This window comes from Sturnus vulgaris, chromosome 7 (assembly GCF_052056855.1).
Source record: "Sturnus vulgaris isolate bStuVul1 chromosome 7, bStuVul1.hap1, whole genome shotgun sequence".
Lineage (NCBI taxonomy): Eukaryota > Metazoa > Chordata > Aves > Passeriformes > Sturnidae > Sturnus > Sturnus vulgaris.
The window spans coordinates 32,821,327-32,840,641 of NC_142249.1; the positions used below are offsets into that span (position 1 = coordinate 32,821,327).

At 41.5% G+C, this 19,315-nt stretch overlaps 1 protein-coding gene across 1 annotated transcript; it reads left to right on the top strand.

Annotated features, from left to right (window-relative positions):
• The first annotated feature begins 1,511 nt into the window (after positions 1 to 1,511).
• Positions 1,512 to 16,122, top strand: LOC106850470 (glycerol-3-phosphate dehydrogenase 1-like protein). Its single transcript, XM_014871804.2, has 8 exons — positions 1,512 to 1,627; positions 5,246 to 5,423; positions 7,321 to 7,461; positions 8,656 to 8,794; positions 10,434 to 10,546; positions 12,090 to 12,323; positions 12,475 to 12,581; positions 14,004 to 16,122. Exons 1-8 carry the CDS (start codon positions 1,587 to 1,589, stop codon positions 14,098 to 14,100), a joined length of 1,050 nt encoding a protein of 349 aa, XP_014727290.1. The 5' UTR covers positions 1,512 to 1,586; the 3' UTR covers positions 14,101 to 16,122.
• The last annotated feature ends 3,193 nt before the right edge of the window (positions 16,123 to 19,315 follow it).

Here is a 19,315-nt window from a genome sequence, read left to right on the forward strand (position 1 = left end):
ACATAAATCGGTCCAGAGGCCGCCAAACTATTAGTTATCCGTTGTAACTAAAAGCTTCCACATTAATTTAGGAAAAAGACACTACACAGCTTGCAATACTTGCAATGTATTATATAGACCAGGAATAAGCCTGTGCTTCAGTGAGTCTGTCCCCTCCCTGGGACCTGGGAACTCACCAGGACAGAAGAGCTTGCAAACAAGAACAAGCAGAGGAACAGGGCAAGAAGGATGATGGCTACTCTTCACTTCCACTTTAGATCTTCTTCTCAAGAGGAAGGTGAGTTAAAGGGAGAAGAGAATGAAGGGACACAGAGGAAGAAGCAAATCATGGTGAACAAGCAGGATACTGCAAATGTACCTGGAACCACAGAAAGGCTCTTGTGCCTGTGCTCAAACTTTGCTTGCAAGTAATGCATCTTCTTGCAGAATCCCCATGAGGCTTCACACATGCCATGGGTCCCAGCTATACCTTCCTTTTCATCAACCTGTCCTGGTTATTTTCTCAAAATATTCTTTTGCAGGGTTTTTCCCTAGTCTTTTTGTTAAGTCCACAAACAGTCATTACTATCAGGATGCACCAAATAATTGAGCCAATGGAGCTGACAGCAGGCGAGATGAACATATGTGTACCTCCAGAAACACCCACAGGCTCTTCCAGTGCTGGCAGCCAGCCTCCCCTCTATGAATCACGGGGTCAGGTGTCCACATCCCACAGAGCCAGGAACCCACTGAGCCGAACTCTGGGGTGAGGGCAGCAGATGTGGTCACTGCTGAGCCCACAGCCCCGTGGCAGCGACATGAGCCTGGACACGGCAGATTGAGGGGAAACAGGAGTGCAAGAGCAGGAAAGGCAGCAAATGCAGTCCTTTGGCTCAAAAATGAGAGAAGGATGCTTTGAAGAGGAGAGAGGGTGTACTAGAGGGCTGAGAAGTAAAATGTGGTCATTTGTAGGGTGTTATGCATGATTAAACAACGTAGGAGAAAAGGACCAACACTCCTTTTTGTTCTTCCTTGCAGACAACTTATATTTGATGTCCCATATAAAGAGCTGTGATATAGTTCAGGATTTATCAGATGAATTTGGCTCTGCTAATGCACTCGTGGACTTTTCTTGGTGCATTCCTAATGTGACTGAAGGATTTATACCATTCCTCTTTGTGGGGCGGGGCAGGTGGGACCTTGAGATGTCTCCCACTGTCCCGAAGAGCCCAGCTTGTGTCCCTCTGCCACGTTACCCACCGTACCGAACCCCTCGGTGCTGCCGGTGGGCAGAAAGCTCCCACCCCACGAGAAATGCAGGGCTTCCCGCCTTCCCCACACAGGTCCTTATCCCCGTACACTTCGGAGAAGGCACCATTTTCCCAATTCCCCCTTCCGGGGCACTGACTCCCACCCCTCCAGCCGACTCTCGGCGCAAGGACCGACCGGGGCAGAGCATCCCCGGGGCCGCAGGCGGGGCTGCCGCCCGCTCCCGCCCGTCCCTCCCGCATCGCCGGGGGCCGGGCCGGGAGGCAGGGGCGGTGCTGGCGGGCGGGACGGACCGAGCCCGCCGAGCCGAGCCCCGCGGGCGGGACGCAGCCCGCAGGATGTCGCCGCTCCGCGTCTGCATCGTCGGCTCGGGGAACTGGTGAGTGCCGCAGCGCGGGGGGGAGCGGGGGCTCTCCCTTTACCCTCCTCCCTTTTTTTCCTTCATGTCTTTCGCTTTTCCTCCTCCTTCCCCCATTCCTTGCTCGGTTTTTCCTCCCTCCGCGGCGGGCAGGGGCTCCGCAACAGGTGCAGAGCGGGGAGCGGCGGGGCCGGGGCGCGGAGCGTCTCCATGGTCCTGAAACCGCGACCACGGGCCCGTCCTGCCGCGGTTCTGGGCCCCTGGGCAGGGACCATCGGCCCGAGAGATGCACCAGTCAATGAGAGCTGGAGAAGCATGAGGGTCCCGCATCACCCCAGGTGTGTGAGCCGCTTAAAGCCTGGCGACAGGATCCAGAGAGGCCCGGAGCTGCAGCTATGGCTGTGTGTGCCTGCGGCAGGGCCCCGGCAGTGCAGGTTGAAGCGTTCGGCAGTGAGAAGGGTGGTGATGCTGTTTGTGTTCCTCTGAAGGAACCGGGGCACAGGCTTCAGATAAAGCCACAATGTATTGGCACCTTTCACTTCCATCCTCCTCAACATGTCCTTTTGCATCTTGGTGTGGACACAGCATGGTGTTCAGATCTCCCATTTATCCTCATTCTCAAGAATATGCTCACTACTGCTCAGTCCTTTCCAGCCTGGACAAAAGCAAAGCTCCAAATCTCCTTGAGTCTGACAGACCCCAGTAAGATCAGTAAATCCATCTCACAGGACTTAGATCTTACTTTTCTTATGCTTTCTGAACACTGAGCACAAACAAACAGACCAACATGCATGTGCATGCATTTGGGATTAGCAAGCCTAGCCTCCAGGTAGTTCTGGTGATTGTTTTTGTACAAGGACAGCAAGCTCCTTAAGATTTTAAAAATATCTGACAGCTAGGTGGAAGTAATGCCAGAAGTCAGTAAGTGAGGGAGTGGTTGCTTGTGAGCTGCTGAGAACACAGCAGAGTTCTCTGCTGTGCATAGCTCTCTGCCTTCCTGCCTTGTAAAAACAGTCCACTGCTCTCAGTGCATTCTCTTTGTGCATGACATCTCGCAGATACAGCCTTTCCCATGGAACTGCACAGCCAACTCTTCTGGACCTCATTATCACACTTCTGGCTTCCTCTAGCCCTATCAGTTTCCTCAACTGCTGTTTTCACATTTTTGCAGGGAAGGCATCCCTCTCCCTGCCACTTTCTCTTCTCTCACCTGCCTGTGCAGGCAGCTCATTGTCTCTTCCAAGCCCTCAACAGCCATGACTGCAAGTTTGGAAGGAAACTTTTTTTACCTTTGGTCAGCCCACAGTCACAAACTTCATCATTCTCTTGCTGCATCCTCAAGCAGGGACCTCCTGCTTTTCCCAGGCTGTCCCCCTTCCCACGAGACATCATTTAAAGTTACTTAGTTGTATTCAGATCTGTACTCGAGGAAGTTCTCTGGTTTTCCACCTGTACCTACAAACTTGAAAAGAGCTATTCTGCAGAGATACTGAGACCCCAGCCTATTCAATACCATCTACTTACCCATACTGCCAGCCTTCCTGGGCCCATCTCTTGCTTCCTACCATATACATAAACTCTAAAATCCTCAGGGAGGACATAATCATTGTGCTGATGTATGAATAACATTTATTCATAGCCTTGGTGGCAGAACAGGTTGTTTTAGTGCTACAGAGAAATACAATGTTTACCTTTGGCAAACATTTTTTTTTTCTTATGTTCCTCATAAATATTTGGGCAGCAGTTCAGATCTGTGCTCTTGAGGCTTTCCTGCAGCTCAGAATCGTGGCTCACACGTGACACAGCAACGTTGCAAAAGCTCATGTCAGCTGCAGAAGTTCAGCAGGTCATGGGGACTTGCTAAGTCAACACTGCCAGGAGGCTCATGAGCGATATGGTTGAGCGGAGCAAGCGCTGCACTGCATTTTGTGGTTGCCAGTAGGTGCAGGAGGGTTTGTGTTTATCTACTGAATCCCACTCAGGATTTCAGGGATTAGAACTGGAGTCTGCATCTTTCAACAGAAAATCGTATGTTCTTGGTACTTAGCTAAAAATGTTATTTTTATGGGTAGGCTTGATGTGTAAGTTCATCATCCAGGTTGTGCTGGACAACCAGGACAATGAATTTATATCTCAAGTTTATGAAAAAACCCCAAACCTTTTTCTTGTTAACACACGTTTCTTGTGTGGAGCCAAAATTCATCCTCAGCTCAAGCTTTGAATGTGCCCTCTGCTGATAGGAGGGCAAGAGAACCAGAATATAAGCAATTTTATAAATAATATGTATGATATAACTGCATGCCTTTCTTTCAAAACAGTAGAACTCTTACAGTAAAGGTTCACCCTTAAAATACTTCCCTAAATATTGTAAAGAACCAAACACCCAAAACAAAAACCACAAACCAACCAAAAAAAAGCCCCAAACTAAATAACTAAACAAAAAAAGCACTATAGCAGCTCAGGATATAGCATATAATCAACACTGAGCAAGGTGAAACCTGATCTCAGCAAGATTTCTTTATCACTAAAGATTAAGACCTTAATTACCTATTAAGACCTTATTAGTTATTGAGCAATTTAACCTTATGCAAATCTGTTACATTAAAAATATGAGTGAACCAAGGAGGGTCAGTTACAATGTGGTTTCACTTTGAATCATTGACAACACAGACCTACCTGGACTTTGATATCTCCAAGAACTTTATCAGTTCCAGAACACACAGCACAGCTAAATCCTGTTCATGCTCCTTGTTACAAATGGATCAGAGGACAAGAGTACTGCAACTGGAGCTTCTCTTTCACTTGTGTTAATAAAGTGGCCAATACTTGAGAGATTAAAGTAGCATTAAAATGGGGAGAAGGAAGAGAGGAGTAAAAATAATCACCCCTCTCCCCTAAAAAATTTAAAGTTCATTAAACAATACTTCCAGTGTTTTCTGTGAGGTTTCTAATTCTCTCTTGCCATGTGAGTGTTTGCAAGGCTGCAGTGATGATAGGGGAATAAAATTGTCTGACCTGAAATTTAAAATGCTCAGTATGACTCAAGATGAGTAAACTGAATGGTTAAAATATCCTCAGGCTGCAAATATTACAGGTCTTGTTACAGTGATAATTAGAACAATAAGTAAAGAGAAACTACCAGGTTGAAGGATTGGGTTTTTTTCTGACCATTTACCTCTTATGTAAAATCCTTATTTTAACTGTTTGTGTATAGACAGGAAAGTGGGATGCATCTATTTTACATGAGATGCACGAAGACTGTCACAGCAAGATTGCTCAGTGCTTATTTACCACCTGGATTATTTTACATTTATTGATCTTGACAAAAAGACAGAATTATCTGAGGACCATAAAAGATTTTAATCTCAGATAATGTATTTTTAGTGCTGTTGATGGTATATCACACTCCTGCTCTATAACCTTTGATACTACTTCAGTTCCATTATTGTAGTTATATTTTTCCCCTGTTCTACTTTCTCTGTTTTTAAACTTGAGGGGCTCTTCTGATAAATGTTGCAAACACCTAGACAGCTTTATAGCACAGGCTTTTTATGAGTTATGATGTTTAAAGTAACTTGTGTTTCCAATTCACAATAAAAGTACTTTTCCCCCTTTAGTTATTTTTATTTTATTTTAAAGGGGATCAGCCATAGCAAGAATCATTGGCAAAAATGTCCAGAAGTCCAACAGATTTGATCCCACTGTCAAGATGTGGGTGTTTGAAGAGATCATTAATGGAAGAAAACTCTCAGAAATCATCAACCAGGAACATGAAAATGTTAAATATCTGCCTGGATACAAGATACCCCACAATGTGGTAAGTTGAAAAAAAATTTAAAATCACTGAATTTGTTTGTTTTCGTGGTTTTTTGGGTTTTTTTTCTTAATAAGGGAGACACCATCTGGAAAAAAATTAGGAAGCAAATCACTGCTTTGTTCTGGTTTGCCACCTAACTCACTCCATTATAAGTTTCTGGAATATAATTCAGTTCTGTGATTTCTGCTTGTCTTGTATGTCATGCACGACTTCAAATACCAACTGTGTCTGTGCTGGTATCACACCATCCTCCTCCCTGGCAGAGATCAGCACAACTCTAGAAATGGCAGGGAGAGATCTGTCTACACAGAGCTATTTCAAACGCACAGCATCTTCTGGAAAAAAACAGGCAAAGCCACTGTTCTCCTTTCTTCAAAAAAAGAAATCTAAAGCAGAGGCTGTGGCCTACAAGGAGATGAATAATGAGCTATCAGCTCATGGGTGATTTCAAGACAGCTGTAGTTAATAAAGCTCTAAATTCCATCAAAATATATAAGGTATTTGTTTTAATGGGCATTTAAAATACCAAGTTACACATCTCTACTTAAATTAATCACCTTAGATAATTTACTGCTACCAAAGCAAGTGAGGTGAGGGGGTCTGGCTGTTCAAGACTTTGCCAAATGCTACTGCTTTGTGAGTAATGTCACATTTTTGGAACAGTTGCAGTTGTAAAGGGAAGTTAAAATGCTGCATGTGGTAGGTCTCCTTGCTTGGGGAGTGGTTATATTTAGTATTTCATTTTGTGCTGTGATTGCATATTTGCGCTCCTGATGTTTGGACTTGGCACACAGTTCTCCTGGGTTACAACTGACTTGTCACTGTTATTTTTACAACCCTCTAGCAGATCAACAGGCTTGTGATCATCCCTTGAGGCCAGCCTCACCCTGTTTAGAGCAAAGCCTGAAGCTTCGGCAGCAAATATCAGCTGGTTGCAGTAGAGGGACCCTCAGATCATCTCCAACTGAGAAAAAAAAAGAAAACCAAACAAGCTGAGCTTTTCCTTGCATTGCTCTGCAGCATTTTGGAGAGACAGGAGCACAGCCTGTGCAGCACTGCCAGCCTCTGCCCTGCTCCCACTTCACTGTTTTCCCAGAGCAGCAGCTTGGCTGGCAGCAGCTCTGGTTTTCTTGCTGGGAATCCCACTTGCTTAAGGCTGCATGCTCCAAGGCTGCATCCAAGAGTGATGTTTTCTCCTACTGTAAACTGCGTCTAGCAGGTTCAAATTCACCTGCTGTTGCTTCTGTAGCCTGGCTTGAACTGTTGTTCTGAGAAATGCCAGAATTTGGAGGAAGATGCAGCTAGGTAGTTTTAAAGCATGTTGTATAGGTTTTCATAACTCTTGGGAAAATTACTGTATATTTAAAACAAAGGCACATACCCGCCCAAAGATGATGATAATCTCTGCATTTGATACAGTTTATTCCTCAGTAACTCAGCTGGTGACCTGTGGAAACTGAAGACTTCCAGAAGAGCCTCTGTCCCACCACCCCATTTTTCTTCTGTGCTCCCCAGTGCTACCACTCATTCTGGAAGAATCATAAGGGGTTGGTCAGCTATCTTCAGGAACCAGATCAAGAAGCTGAACTAGCAAAGGGGCTTCCCAGCACACCATAAATTCATGAAGTATATAATTTTCCCCAGATTATCCACACAGAGTTAAATTATTAAAAAAAATTAAAAATTATAAAAAATCCAACCACAAAAAAGTTCAGCTGCTTTGGATATTTCAGAAGAGATCTGCAGCTGCTTGTGTGGAGAGCTGGCAGCTATGCCACAGGGCCAGTTAAAATTAAGGACATTTGTACTGCATCTGCCATGGCTTTGGCATGATGGTGTCTTGCAAGGACTGAGGATTCTTACCTGGGGCTCATTTTGCTTGTCCCTCTTGTCCCAGGTGGCTGTACCAGACGTGGCTGAAGCAGCAAACGGGGCAGATATTTTAGTGTTTGTTCTGCCACATCAATTTATTGGACGAATCTGTGAGCAGATTGCAGGACAGATAAAACCTGGGACATTTGGCATTTCCCTGATCAAGGTAAGTTGTTGTACCACTCAATATGGAGTAAATAAACAGCTCCAACTTCAGAGCAGGAGCTGCAGCCCTCAGCTGCATGCTCTGCATAAACACCAGCATTTCTTCCTGCAAGAGTTAAAACTTGCCCAGCTCTGCCAGCCCTTCTGCTGCTCTCGTGGCTGTGGAGAGGGAAGGATGGGCAACCTATCCAGACTAGGAGTATCTGTCTTTGCTAGTCATGTTTAGCCTGGATCAGTTTCCCCTTGGACCAGCATGGAGGTGAAAATGGGCAGAGGAAGAGATGCATAAAGCTGGCACTCCTGCCAGAAAAAATACTGAGACTACAGCCTCAGTTAACTCCTAACTGAGAACTCTGAGTCAAAGTGCCTCTTCCAAGTACAGGCTAAAGCTGTTCTTGGCAGCATTAAAATGGCATAATAAACTAATGATTTTGCAAAACTGAAGCAATTTCAATCTGGCATGAACTGAGGAATCTCTTTTCAAGGTTCGAGAGGTACCAGATTAGTGTAATCTTAAAAGGAATTAATATTTTAAGAGAATGTCAAACTAAAAGCCAGAGGCAAAGCATAGGAATGTAGTCTGACCATTTCTTCTCTTGATTGCATTACAGGAAATATCCCACTTAAAAATGTAATGAAAGAAATGTAATTCAAGTTTTTGGAATTCAATACCAGCTCTTCCCCTCCTTAGAAATTATCTCATAAGCAGTAGTAAGAAGAGAAGAAGGTGGGAGAGGAAGGAAATTTTTGCAAATTTAGCTTTAAGAAACCCAAGACAGTTCAGTATACTCCTTAACACCCCAAAAGCACTCTGATTAATACTTAGATCTTGCAAAAAAGCCATTTCTTATAGACTTAATTTTAAACGTCTGATCCTATACTACAGAAACTTAACTGAAAGGAAAAATACAACATTAAAGAAAGCAAGGCTCAAGACAGCAGCACTTGATATGTGGCCTCTTGCAGGATTACTTTGACTGTCACCCCTTCTCCCTGAGCTTGCCTTGAATTTAGTTACCAAATTACAAACCCAGAACATTTGTATTAATGGCTAACACTAGTGATTATAAGACCCCTTTTTCTTTTCAATTAAAACCAGAGAGCTGCAGGCAATAGAACACCTTCTTCTTTACCAGTGTTCTGCTGCTGTCATTTTCCTATTCTAATACCCTGGCTTTAACTACCTTCTTTACAGGGGATCGATGAGGGTCCTGATGGCCTGAAGCTCATCTCTGACCTCATTCGAGAGCAACTGAAAATAGAGATCAGTGTGCTGATGGGGGCCAACATAGCCAAAGAAGTGGCTGATGAGAAGTTCTGTGAAACCACCATTGGTAACTATTGCAAAAAGCCAACTAGAGCTGGGGTTTAAAGTCCCCTGTGGCAGGATAACCTCTGGAAGAAGCAGGGGGATGTGAGTAGTCCCAAGGGGTTCCCAAGAGGAGCAGTGCCTGCTGAGCTCCTTCAGGGACCCAGGATTATTTCCAGAGAGTTTGGTGCTGAAAGAATCAGATTCAAACTGACAGTAGGTTTCAGTGCTGAGAGCTTATTTAATCCATTGAAAATATCACATCTTAATCTTGTTTCTGTAGGAGTTGGCAAGAGCCACCTTTTGTGTCTGTAGAGGTCAACATGGAGTACATCAGCAGTGGATACACAATACAGTCTAGATGAAGAAGTGTAATCAGAAGCTCCTATGTGCTCACACTCCCAGAGGTGTATTTCTTCATCTTAAAATTTCTTGTTTGGAAAAGAAAACCTAGTAACACTCTGTTCCTCTCTCCCATTTGGACTGCTTGCCAAGACATGGCCTCAGATCCTCCCAGGACTGATTTGGAAAGTTCATCCAGTAGTTTTTAAAATTCAGAGATTTTTTTAAGTCAGTCAACATTAAAGTTACAACCCTCCAGAGCTAAGAAAGGCAAACGGAAAAATAAATCGTGTTGCAATAATGTTCCTTTGCCTTGCAAATATCACAGTAATGGTGCAAACTGTACCAGCTGGGCATTTGTTACTGAAAGAGCAACTAGGTGCAAATAGGACTAGACATGATTAGGAGAGTTGAGCTATATTCATTCTCCTGGGGGAATTTAACTTCTGGCCTGGTTTGAAGCCATGATGTGATGGTGACTGTGCAAAGAGCTTTGCCCCTTACTTTTGTCCTCATAGAAAGCCATGCAGCCCAGAAACAGCCACCTCAAAGAGAACTGGTATTGTGAAGAACAAGAAGCAAGCCTAAAGTTTCTCATGAGATGGTGAGAAACCTCCCAGCTACCAGAATGTGGTGCCCCAGGCTCGTAAAACTCAGAGCTGAGCTCCCCCTGAAGGAAACCAAACTACCTTGAACAAAACTCAAGTGAAACTCTATTCAAAGGTCTTTGCCTAGCTGGCCATGGGCTCTCTAGGTCAAGGTAAACCTCAGCTCCTTTAGCACCAAGGGCTCTCCTTGGCTGAGCACTGTAACAACATGATACATGACCCCTGTAGAATTGATAGGAAAAAGGTTTTAGCAGTGCCAATCTTCAATTTCATCATCTGGATGGATCCCCCTGTAACTGGGACTACTGCCCTGTGGCATTAGTCATTTGTGTCCCATCATAGTTCTTAGCAGTGACACAGGTTTACATTTTCTAAGCAGAAATTATACCATTGTCTTGCAGGAAACAGTTGGCAAACAATGTATTTTGTAAGGTCTGTGGTTGTACAAGCTTTCTCAGGCAGAAAGATCCATTAGGGGGTATCTACGTTCAACTCTTTAAAGTATCATTAAGCAATGTTGATCAATGCCCTGGAGATGCCTACACTTAACACTGGCATCCAGCAGCAGAAACTGCTATTGCATAAACCTCTTGTTTAGCAACACCTTGGGACTGGGATCACAAAAGCTGAAGTAGTCCCTAGAACCTTATTTCAAGTTAACTGTGTGGACTCTGAAATATTGTAAAAGTGCTCTTTTATCCTTCCTTCCCACAGGATGCAAAAACGAAACACAAGGTGAAATCTTTAAAGAATTAATGCAGACCCCCAATTTCAGGATTACTGTGGTGCTTGACTCCGATACAGTGGAGCTTTGTGGAGCCTTAAAAGTGAGTTTTCAAGCCAATATGTTTTATTAGGGCCAAATTCTAACCTCACCTGAGTCTTCTGTAAGCCACGGGGTTTGCCACCATGTGAGTAAATGAGTGCAGGTAAGATGCATCATTCATGAGCCAGTTTTCCAACCAGGAAAATAAACCTGGGAAATAAATATCCCCAAAAATGGAAAATTTATTTAAAATGTAGCTGCAGGGAAAGCATTTCAAAATAGTTGTATTTTTATCTTTATTTTACCAGAAGCACATCTGTTTTTGAGAGCAGAGTTTAGTCCACTGTGTCTTCTTGTCTGCATGTTGTGAACACATGAAACAAAGACTCTCATGACATAGAGTAGCCCCACTAATAATTATGTCTATGGTTTAAGTTCTAACCTGCTGAAAAACTCACATCAGAAGCAATGCTCTGTGTGTTGGCAGCTCGTCTGTGTGGCATTCAGCAAGGTCCACATGGAGATCCCAGGTGGGATCAGAAATTACACCAGAGTCACGAAATTTCCAATGAGGAGACAATTGTGTGAGATTCGGAGTTTGCTTTTATATGAACTGAAAGTGACTTTTAGCCTGTGATCCTTTTTACTTCTTTATACATTTAGTCATTTATACTTCAGTAATTCACCTTTCCATGGAGGAGGTGGATGACTGACGAGGAAAGAACTGGTCCTGTTTAACTTCACATACAAAAATAAAATCTCTTGACATACAAAACCAAACACTGCTGATTTTGCTTTTGGCCACAGAGCAGAACTGGGGGCAGGAACAGATGGGAGAGAGGTTTTTTTCTACTTTGTGATAAATCATTGCACTTCTTGAAATCATTGGGGTTTTTTTGCCTCTGCTAAAAAAACCTAAAAAATTAAACATGTGCACTGGGGTACATACATGTCTGGAGCAAACAGCCCAATGGTAGCACTAGGTGGCATATTACTCATATACACTGAACTACATTTATTTAGGAGCTGGGAATTGGAAGGTGCTAAGGGAAGCGTGCTGAACAATGGTGAGGACTTGTGAAGACGTTTAGGATCCTGAGAGATTTGTTTAGAGCTGTAGACAAGGGCAGTTCTACTGATATTTGTAGGTAAGCCCAAAATTTTGAGCTACTGCAGCTTTTTGATGGAATCTATGGCTGCTAAAATCAGAGACCCAAAAAGAAAACCTAGAAAGGTATGACTCTGTGTGGGATATTTTAAATAGTTAAACAGAAAGGTCAGTGAGATCCAACTTGGAACTAACAGAAAAACAAAACACTAATTGCATATATGGTATATGATTGTAATATTAGTGTATAAAACACTGCTTTGGTTTTTGCCTATGGGAGTAACAGTAGATACTTAATAAAAATCTTCTAAAACTTTTGCTCAACATTATGTGACCTGTTTCTTCATAAGATAAACTCACAGCCATTGGAAATTGACCCTTGATCTGATAAAGACAGATCTGTGGGGTTTCCCTGGAGCTCAGGGCACCCTGATGAGCTGCACACCTTGGCTGACCGTTTCCTTCCCTCCTGTTTTTTGCACTGGCCCATTTTTAGAACATCGTGGCGGTGGGCGCGGGGTTCTGCGATGGACTGAGTTTCGGGGACAACACCAAGGCAGCAGTGATACGCCTGGGCCTCATGGAGATGGTGGCCTTTGCCAAGATGTTCTGCAAGGGACCAGTGTCAATAGCCACCTTTTTGGAAAGCTGTGGGGTTGCTGATCTCATCACCACCTGCTATGGGGGACGCAACAGAAAAGTAGCGGAAGCCTTTGCTCGCACAGGAAAAGTAAGAAAGATTTTGAAATATTTTACACTAATGCATGAAGAAGTCAGTCTGTGTTTTACAAAGGCATCATTAATTGTTTACCTTCTTGATAACTGCTGGTAACACAGCAGTATCCCCTCTGACCCACAGTAATCAATCTTCTCTCTTCTAGTCCATTGAGGAGCTGGAAAAGGAGATGCTGAATGGACAAAAGCTGCAAGGTCCTCAGACCTCAGCCGAAGTCTACAAAATTCTGAAACAGAAAAATATGCTCCAAAAGTAAGTGCTTTGATTTAAAAAAACAACAAAATCAACAACAAATTGTGAGTGATTCATAACCTCCTTAACTGTAGTTGTGTTTAATTATCTTGTTCATTTCTGCAACAACAGCTTTCTACATCTTGGGCCACTGCTGGAGCCTGGCTTGACTCCTCATTGCCAGAGTTAGTTGCATGGGATAAGGGCTGAGCAGTGTAAGCAGAAACAAGTCACAGACAGAGAGTGGGTTCAGGGGATACTGTTAGTGCCTACTAGAAGACAGAGTAATGTGAGATCACACTGGAACAGCAGGGAAAACAATCACAGGATATTCTGAGCTGGAAGGGACCCACAGAGATCATCACCAACTCTTAAGTGAATGGCCCATACATAGGAAACAATAGAAATTATAATGTAAAGAAGCCTCCCAGACATCTCCACCCCCCAAATAAGATTTAATGCCGTATACAGAATCATCTTGCAGACATGATTTATGGGACAAAGGGTTTCTTGTTCTCAGTATACCACCATTGCAGCTTGCAGAAGTCCTGCTCTCAGTGCAAACCTGAACTTAGTTATCTCAGTAAAAATGCCAGAATCATATTCCTAATCAAAGATTTTTACATGCACTGAACAGGTAATGTGTGCTGATATCAATGCTTTAGTGCCACAAATACTGCTGAGGTAAAAAGTACCTCTAGCTCCTTGGGATGATGTAAGATTATTTATAATTTGAAACCTTACACAACAGAAAAGATAAACTTCCCTCCATCCCATTTCTTCTCATACATCAGCAGTACTCAGAAGTCAAACACTGCTAAATGAATCCTTAAAAATTTACTAGAATTGGAACAGTTACAGAAGATTCAAGTGGCATTATCTTTTAAAAATGAGAGAGAAAAGGAAAGCTCATTTTGACAGCAGCTTTAAATCGCAGTCTGATCTAATAATTATCCTATAATAGCACTTTGTTACATGCTCAGCTCCAAGTCATTCAGTGGACTCATTTTTTACCACATAATGACTAAGACAGCTTGTAAAAGGAAAAGAATCCTTTAAGCCAAGAAAAGAAAATCATTAGACCTTCTCATTCTTTTTAGTCCTTTGGATACCAGTAATGACTGCAAATAATATATCCATTTTGCACACAGCAGGAAAAGAGGATATGCAATTCAAAATAATTTTTAAATAAAAAATACTAGATAGGTATTTTGTTTCCAAAACAGCTTTTCTCTGATGTCACTCCCATGATTTGCCCCTCTTTAGCTTCTCTTCTTCACTCAGTAGTCTTCCAGTAAAGGCAGCCCCAAGCTAAAATTATATTGCAAAGAGAGACAAAACGTTTCCACTTTCAACAGAACAAAACAACTTTTCCATTAAAACGGAATAGAAATGTTTATATAAACTTTAAAAACTATTTTAAATCCTACATGCTTCTTTCAGGTTTCCATTATTTACAACCATCTACAAGATCTGCTATGAGGGTCGATCTATCCAGGATTTCATCATGTGCCTGCAGAACCACCCAGAGCACATGTAGAGATCCCTTCTCCTCACCTGGCTGAATTCTCACCTTCCTGGGACTTCTGTCCACTCCACAGCAATTGAAGTACAGAAACAGGTTGTGTGACACTTGCTGTAAAAGCAGCAAAGAATGTATTTCATTTCCCTTTTCCTGGGGGTAAAAAAATCTGCCTTTAATTACAACATTTTACCTAAGGAATAGGAAACAAATGTAAAACTTAACAGTATTTCATTTGAATTAGTAAAGTGGGTATTCCCCTATAATTATTTTCTTGTTGACTGAAAACAGTTCCCCTTGTAATTTCTACAACAGAGCTAAATAGCTCACATAAAACTCAACAGTTTACAGTTAGTTACAGAATGGCACAAAACATAGAAAAATCAAAGAACTCATTCAAACAGATAAATTGCAGTTAAAAATCCAAGAGCAGTTAGATGCAATCGCATGGGCAAATGCAGGATTTCCATAATTCTCCTCAAACATAAATAACATTTTGGGACATTTTGGCCTTCCTTGATTTCATTTCCCAGTATAAGCATCTTTGGAAAAATAGGTACTATTATTGTGCTCAGACACATATGAATATTCATCAGATGTATAAATAAAACAGTTCAAGGGGTGGGGGAAAGGAGACAGGGTTTGGGATGAGTGTATTGTTTATTTCAAATCTGGGACACTAGGAATCCTCAGTAGTAATCTAACCTTGATTAAATTTACTCTATTCCTTTAAAATACAGAAAAAAAATCTGGAATTACCAAAGACAATTTTGTTAGCATCTCATTTACTCAGCAAGTCCTCATCATTAATTGGTACCAGCTAAGAGGGAAAAAGTGGAGGTTGACAGGGAGTTGTACCCAGGGCTCAGCTTGCAGTGACAAACCCTCTTTGATACTTGACTTTTTATACCTGTATGGGAACGACCGCTATAGACGCACAGAACTCCTCCTGTAAAGTGGCATTTCACACCAGGCTGCATTTTAGCTGCACTGGGGATCTCCACTGGGCTGACACAGTGCAGCTCCCTGCACCTTTCCAGGCTGCAGAGCTGTGTCCTGACCCTGCTCAAGCAGCACATCTTACACTCCAGGGGAGAGATCTCCATCTGCTTCTGAATTTTAAAGACAAACTGGGTTCACAGACCAGGGTTTTTTTATTTTGCTACCAGTGGCGTAAATTTTAAAAACACTGAAGTTTTTAAACGTTGTAGCTGTACTTGAGTAACTTTACATACCTGATGTTTTTCAGAGTTAAAACCATCTACAAAATGAACTGTGGCGCATTTTATAAGCTTTAATCCCCTTCTGAAATATTCCTATTTTGAGAGAAGGCAAAAAAAAGGAAGAGTAACCTACTTTTGCTGTGCTTTATCAGATTTTCTGAAGTAGCAGAGAGGAAGGCAAGGTCTTAAATCTATGTACTCACTGTCATACTGCTTAGAGAAAAAATGAGCTAATGAAATAATTTTAACTAATTTTAGAGGAAAGATAGGTCTTTCACATTTACCAGAGTAATATATATAAAATAATGTATTGTAATTACAAATACATTATAAAAATCTCAGTCTCACAGCTAGCAAAGCTAGCTTGGGTACCAAAACCAGTGTCTGCAGCATCCCTGATCCTGCTGAACAGCAGCAAGGGTAGCTCAGCTCCTCCTGCTCAGACTCTGGACACAGCCAACAGCTCGGGGCTCTGCAGAGCAATACCAACATTCCTGCCACTGAAATGGGAATCATGTGGCCAAATCCTTCCCACAAAGCAGGGAATTTATGATCTTCAGTTTCAAGTGGAAAAATACTTACTCATTGCACAGTTTTGAAGTATCAAATACATGAGGATGGGATAGAGAATTCAGGAACCTCCTTCCTTCACCATCAGGCTGAATTTCTGATAAGTTATGTATGAGATAATAATAACATAGAATATTTTACATTCAAAGTGTATCAAATAGCAGTTTAATAAAGTGATCAATGTGCAGACTTGATGTAATTTCATTTTTCAACATTCTCACAAAATAAATTACTGTTGTAATAGTGATCCTTTATTGCACTTATTCTTGCAGTTAATCACCATCAGTTCTCCAAGAAAAGGACAAGAAGAATTAATATTCTACAGATATTTATTGAAGAATTTTTTTCTTCTGTTGCATGACCTTTTTTAAACAGTAAAATAAGGAAATTTTTACTCCATAAATAACACAAATTAGCCCTTATATCTCAGTCCAGCCAAAATCTGTGTAAAATAGTTAGTTCTGTATTTACATTCTGTAACAAAATAGGAAACACATGTTCAAGGTCAGCCAGTTCTCTCAAAACAGTTGTTTTATCTCCAAGGTAAGCTTCACATTAAAAAGGCAACATTTGCACTTTGGAAGTCTGGTAGTTTAAGATCACATTATTCAGTGCACAAACAGCCTCAGTTCCTGAAGAGCAGTACATACATGCAAGCAGGCACCCACACATCCAGACAAGCTAAAAACAAGGGTCCACTCTTGCAGGGAAAACACCCTGAGCTGCTCAGCTGGCTGGAAGTCACTCCTTGGAAATTTGGGGGAAGAAAGGATGTACACCTCCCTCTCTACTGAATATCATCAAGAAGAAAGATTTGTAGGACAGGAAGATTTAAAAACAACTGGCCCTCAAAAGGGATTGTGGATATGTCTGTACTCAGACATCAGTCTCTCCAGTTTATTAGTGCTCAGCAGAAAGAATAAGCTGCGTTGGACTGACAGGCAATTAATGGGAGATATAATTCTCTTTCAGAAATTAACCTACATCAAGGGCCTTGACAGTATCCTAAGACCTGAACTCATTTCAGGAGGAATGAATTGCTGCTTTTCAATGTGATTTTACTTGCTGAATTCTCCAGCCAAAGCTATCCTTCCTCCTTATAATTGCAAGACTAGAAAAAACGTGTTCATAAAATATGACTTGCTTCAACTTCTAGTTGAATTGTTTGAACTACTGGAATCAAAAAAGACTCCAAGACACTTACTTCCCTAAGCAAACATGGAATATTTTTTAAAAATTAAAAAGTTAAAACTGTGGACACTCTACACTGAAAATATTTCTGTTACAGATGAGCAAACTCAGGCATTACAGCACAGCTTCCAGGGCTCCTGCTGCCCAATCTTCTCTGGTGGAAACACAAAGGCTTAAATGGGCTGTATTTCCAAGTCTTCACACTTAAGAGATGCAATAAGAGGGACTGGTCACGTGTGGTCAGGACACCTAACACAGCAAACTTAGCATGTACATAAAAGAATTCTGAATTTTACTGCAGAAACTACACTTAAGGCTACATAACTGATCTGCTTAAGCTACAATTTTAGCTGTGTTCTATACTCAAAAATGGCTTATGCTTCCTACTGTAGTAATTTCATTCTTAAAAACCTGAGACATGATTTTACCTAATTCATGTTAAGATCTGGAAGTTCACAGCAGGCTAAAAGCTGAACGCAAAGACAAACAGAACTGAGGTAGTCAGCTTTACTCAAATATTCTGTATGACAGCTACCAATTCATTGCCACTTTAAGTTGACACATTCCTTGGCAGCTCCCACAAGGCTGCAGCTGCTAACCCACAGGTGGGATAGAAGATGCTGCATTTTTCTGACTAAAGTTCTTTCTGCACCGGATCCCCCAAAGTCACGTCCAGTTCTGAGTTCACAAGCAGCTGAAGGGCTGCATGACAAAGGAATTACAACTGAAATCTCAGATTATTAAGGCAGTAGCAGTTTTACTTCACTGGATTCACTGATGCAGCTACTTAGCAGGTAGTGGTGAACCTGACCACAACAGGCCAATAGATTTTTTTCCCTGTCAATACAAAGCACATCCCCTTTCTTTAATTAATGCATACAGTTCAGGAGTAGGTTAGCATCAACTTTCCAAGCCGTCTTTCAGTTAATTCTCAGGAAGAGAGATTAAAAGAAGAAAAGCCCTCAAGATAAACAACTGTGTAGAAGATAAAAATATTCAATGAAATATGACAAATCTCACACATAGACAGGAGACCAGCATATCAAATACTGAGCACAATAAAATAACACCAGTTAAAAAGTTTAACAGTTATAAAGTTAACCAGAAAGTTCAGACAGTGCAAACATTTCACAGTAAGAAAAAATAACCAGTACTTTCTTTTCAAGTATCAAAAGCATTGTTGTTGAGTGATATAATTTCAGCTGTATTATTGCACAACAGACAAAAAATACAATATCAGCCTCTGGGACCTAACCTCAAACCTTTATGTTTTCCAGGTACCTAATCTCAAACCTTTATGTATTCTCAAACCTTGATGTTTTCCAGGTACCAGTTTACATTGACTGTTTTGTGGATATATTAAAATAACTAGTGTTCACTTATCAATGTGAGTGTGTCATAATTTAGTTTGTACAATTTTAAAGCATCTGAGCCCTGACTTGTATTGCTTCTCTGAGACACCGATCTAAGGCTAGCCAAGGCTTTGTGTAATTCACAGCAAGCTTAACCTGCAGTTAAGGAGAACTAGCCCACTGCAAGCTGCTCTCAACTCTGATGTCTTCAGACAGTTTAAAGCTGCACCTTACTTGCCTCAGCAGTGTCATAAGAGTTTCCTTAAATAAAAAAAAAAAAAAAAAAAAACAAAATCAAGTCCAGTAGGCACAAAGAATTTCTTACAATCATGATGGAAGTCCTATTATTACAGTATAATTGTAGCTAGTTTTACTCCATTTCCCTACCTTCCATTTAGGAAAGGGATCCAGTCACTGACAATTATAATATCACAGAACATTTAAGAAGCAGAGTAACATCATCTTTCTCCCTATATCTGCATTTTTTAGTGCACTGAGCATGTCTGCTCCCTTAAATGTAACACTTTTCTAGGAGTGAAAATTGTCCTAAATGGACAGACAGTGGATTGAACCACAAAGAGTTTCTTTACCTCTGAACAGGATTATTTGTTACACATTATAGTCAGAAATAAATAAAAACACCCTTACAAGGGTCCTGCAGAGCAGCTGTCCTTACCTTGACAGATTTTACTAATTTCCTTCCTCTGCTATATTTTGTCATCAAGCAATTAATTTTGTAGTAAGGTGTGCCCTCATGTGGCTCAAACCATCTGATTTTCAACTTATTACAAATACTCAAACAATCCGTAGTATTTATATGTCCAAAAAAAAGTAGAGGGAAGAAAAAAAGAACAGATTAGGCTTTCCTTACACATTCAATATAGTTTTTGGTCTAGA

What these genes read in the sequence shown, in the direction of transcription:
- LOC106850470 (XM_014871804.2), top strand. Translation starts at nt 1,587, where the DNA reads ATGTCGCCGCTCCGCGTCTGCATCGTCGGCTCGGGGAACTG. An exon ending in ACAAGATACCCCACAATGTG is followed by an intron (nt 5,424 to 7,320) that starts GTAAGTTGAAAA and finishes CTCTTGTCCCAG; the next exon opens with GTGGCTGTACCAGACGTGGC. An exon ending in CAGAAAAATATGCTCCAAAA is followed by an intron (nt 12,582 to 14,003) that starts GTAAGTGCTTTG and finishes TGCTTCTTTCAG; the next exon opens with GTTTCCATTATTTACAACCA.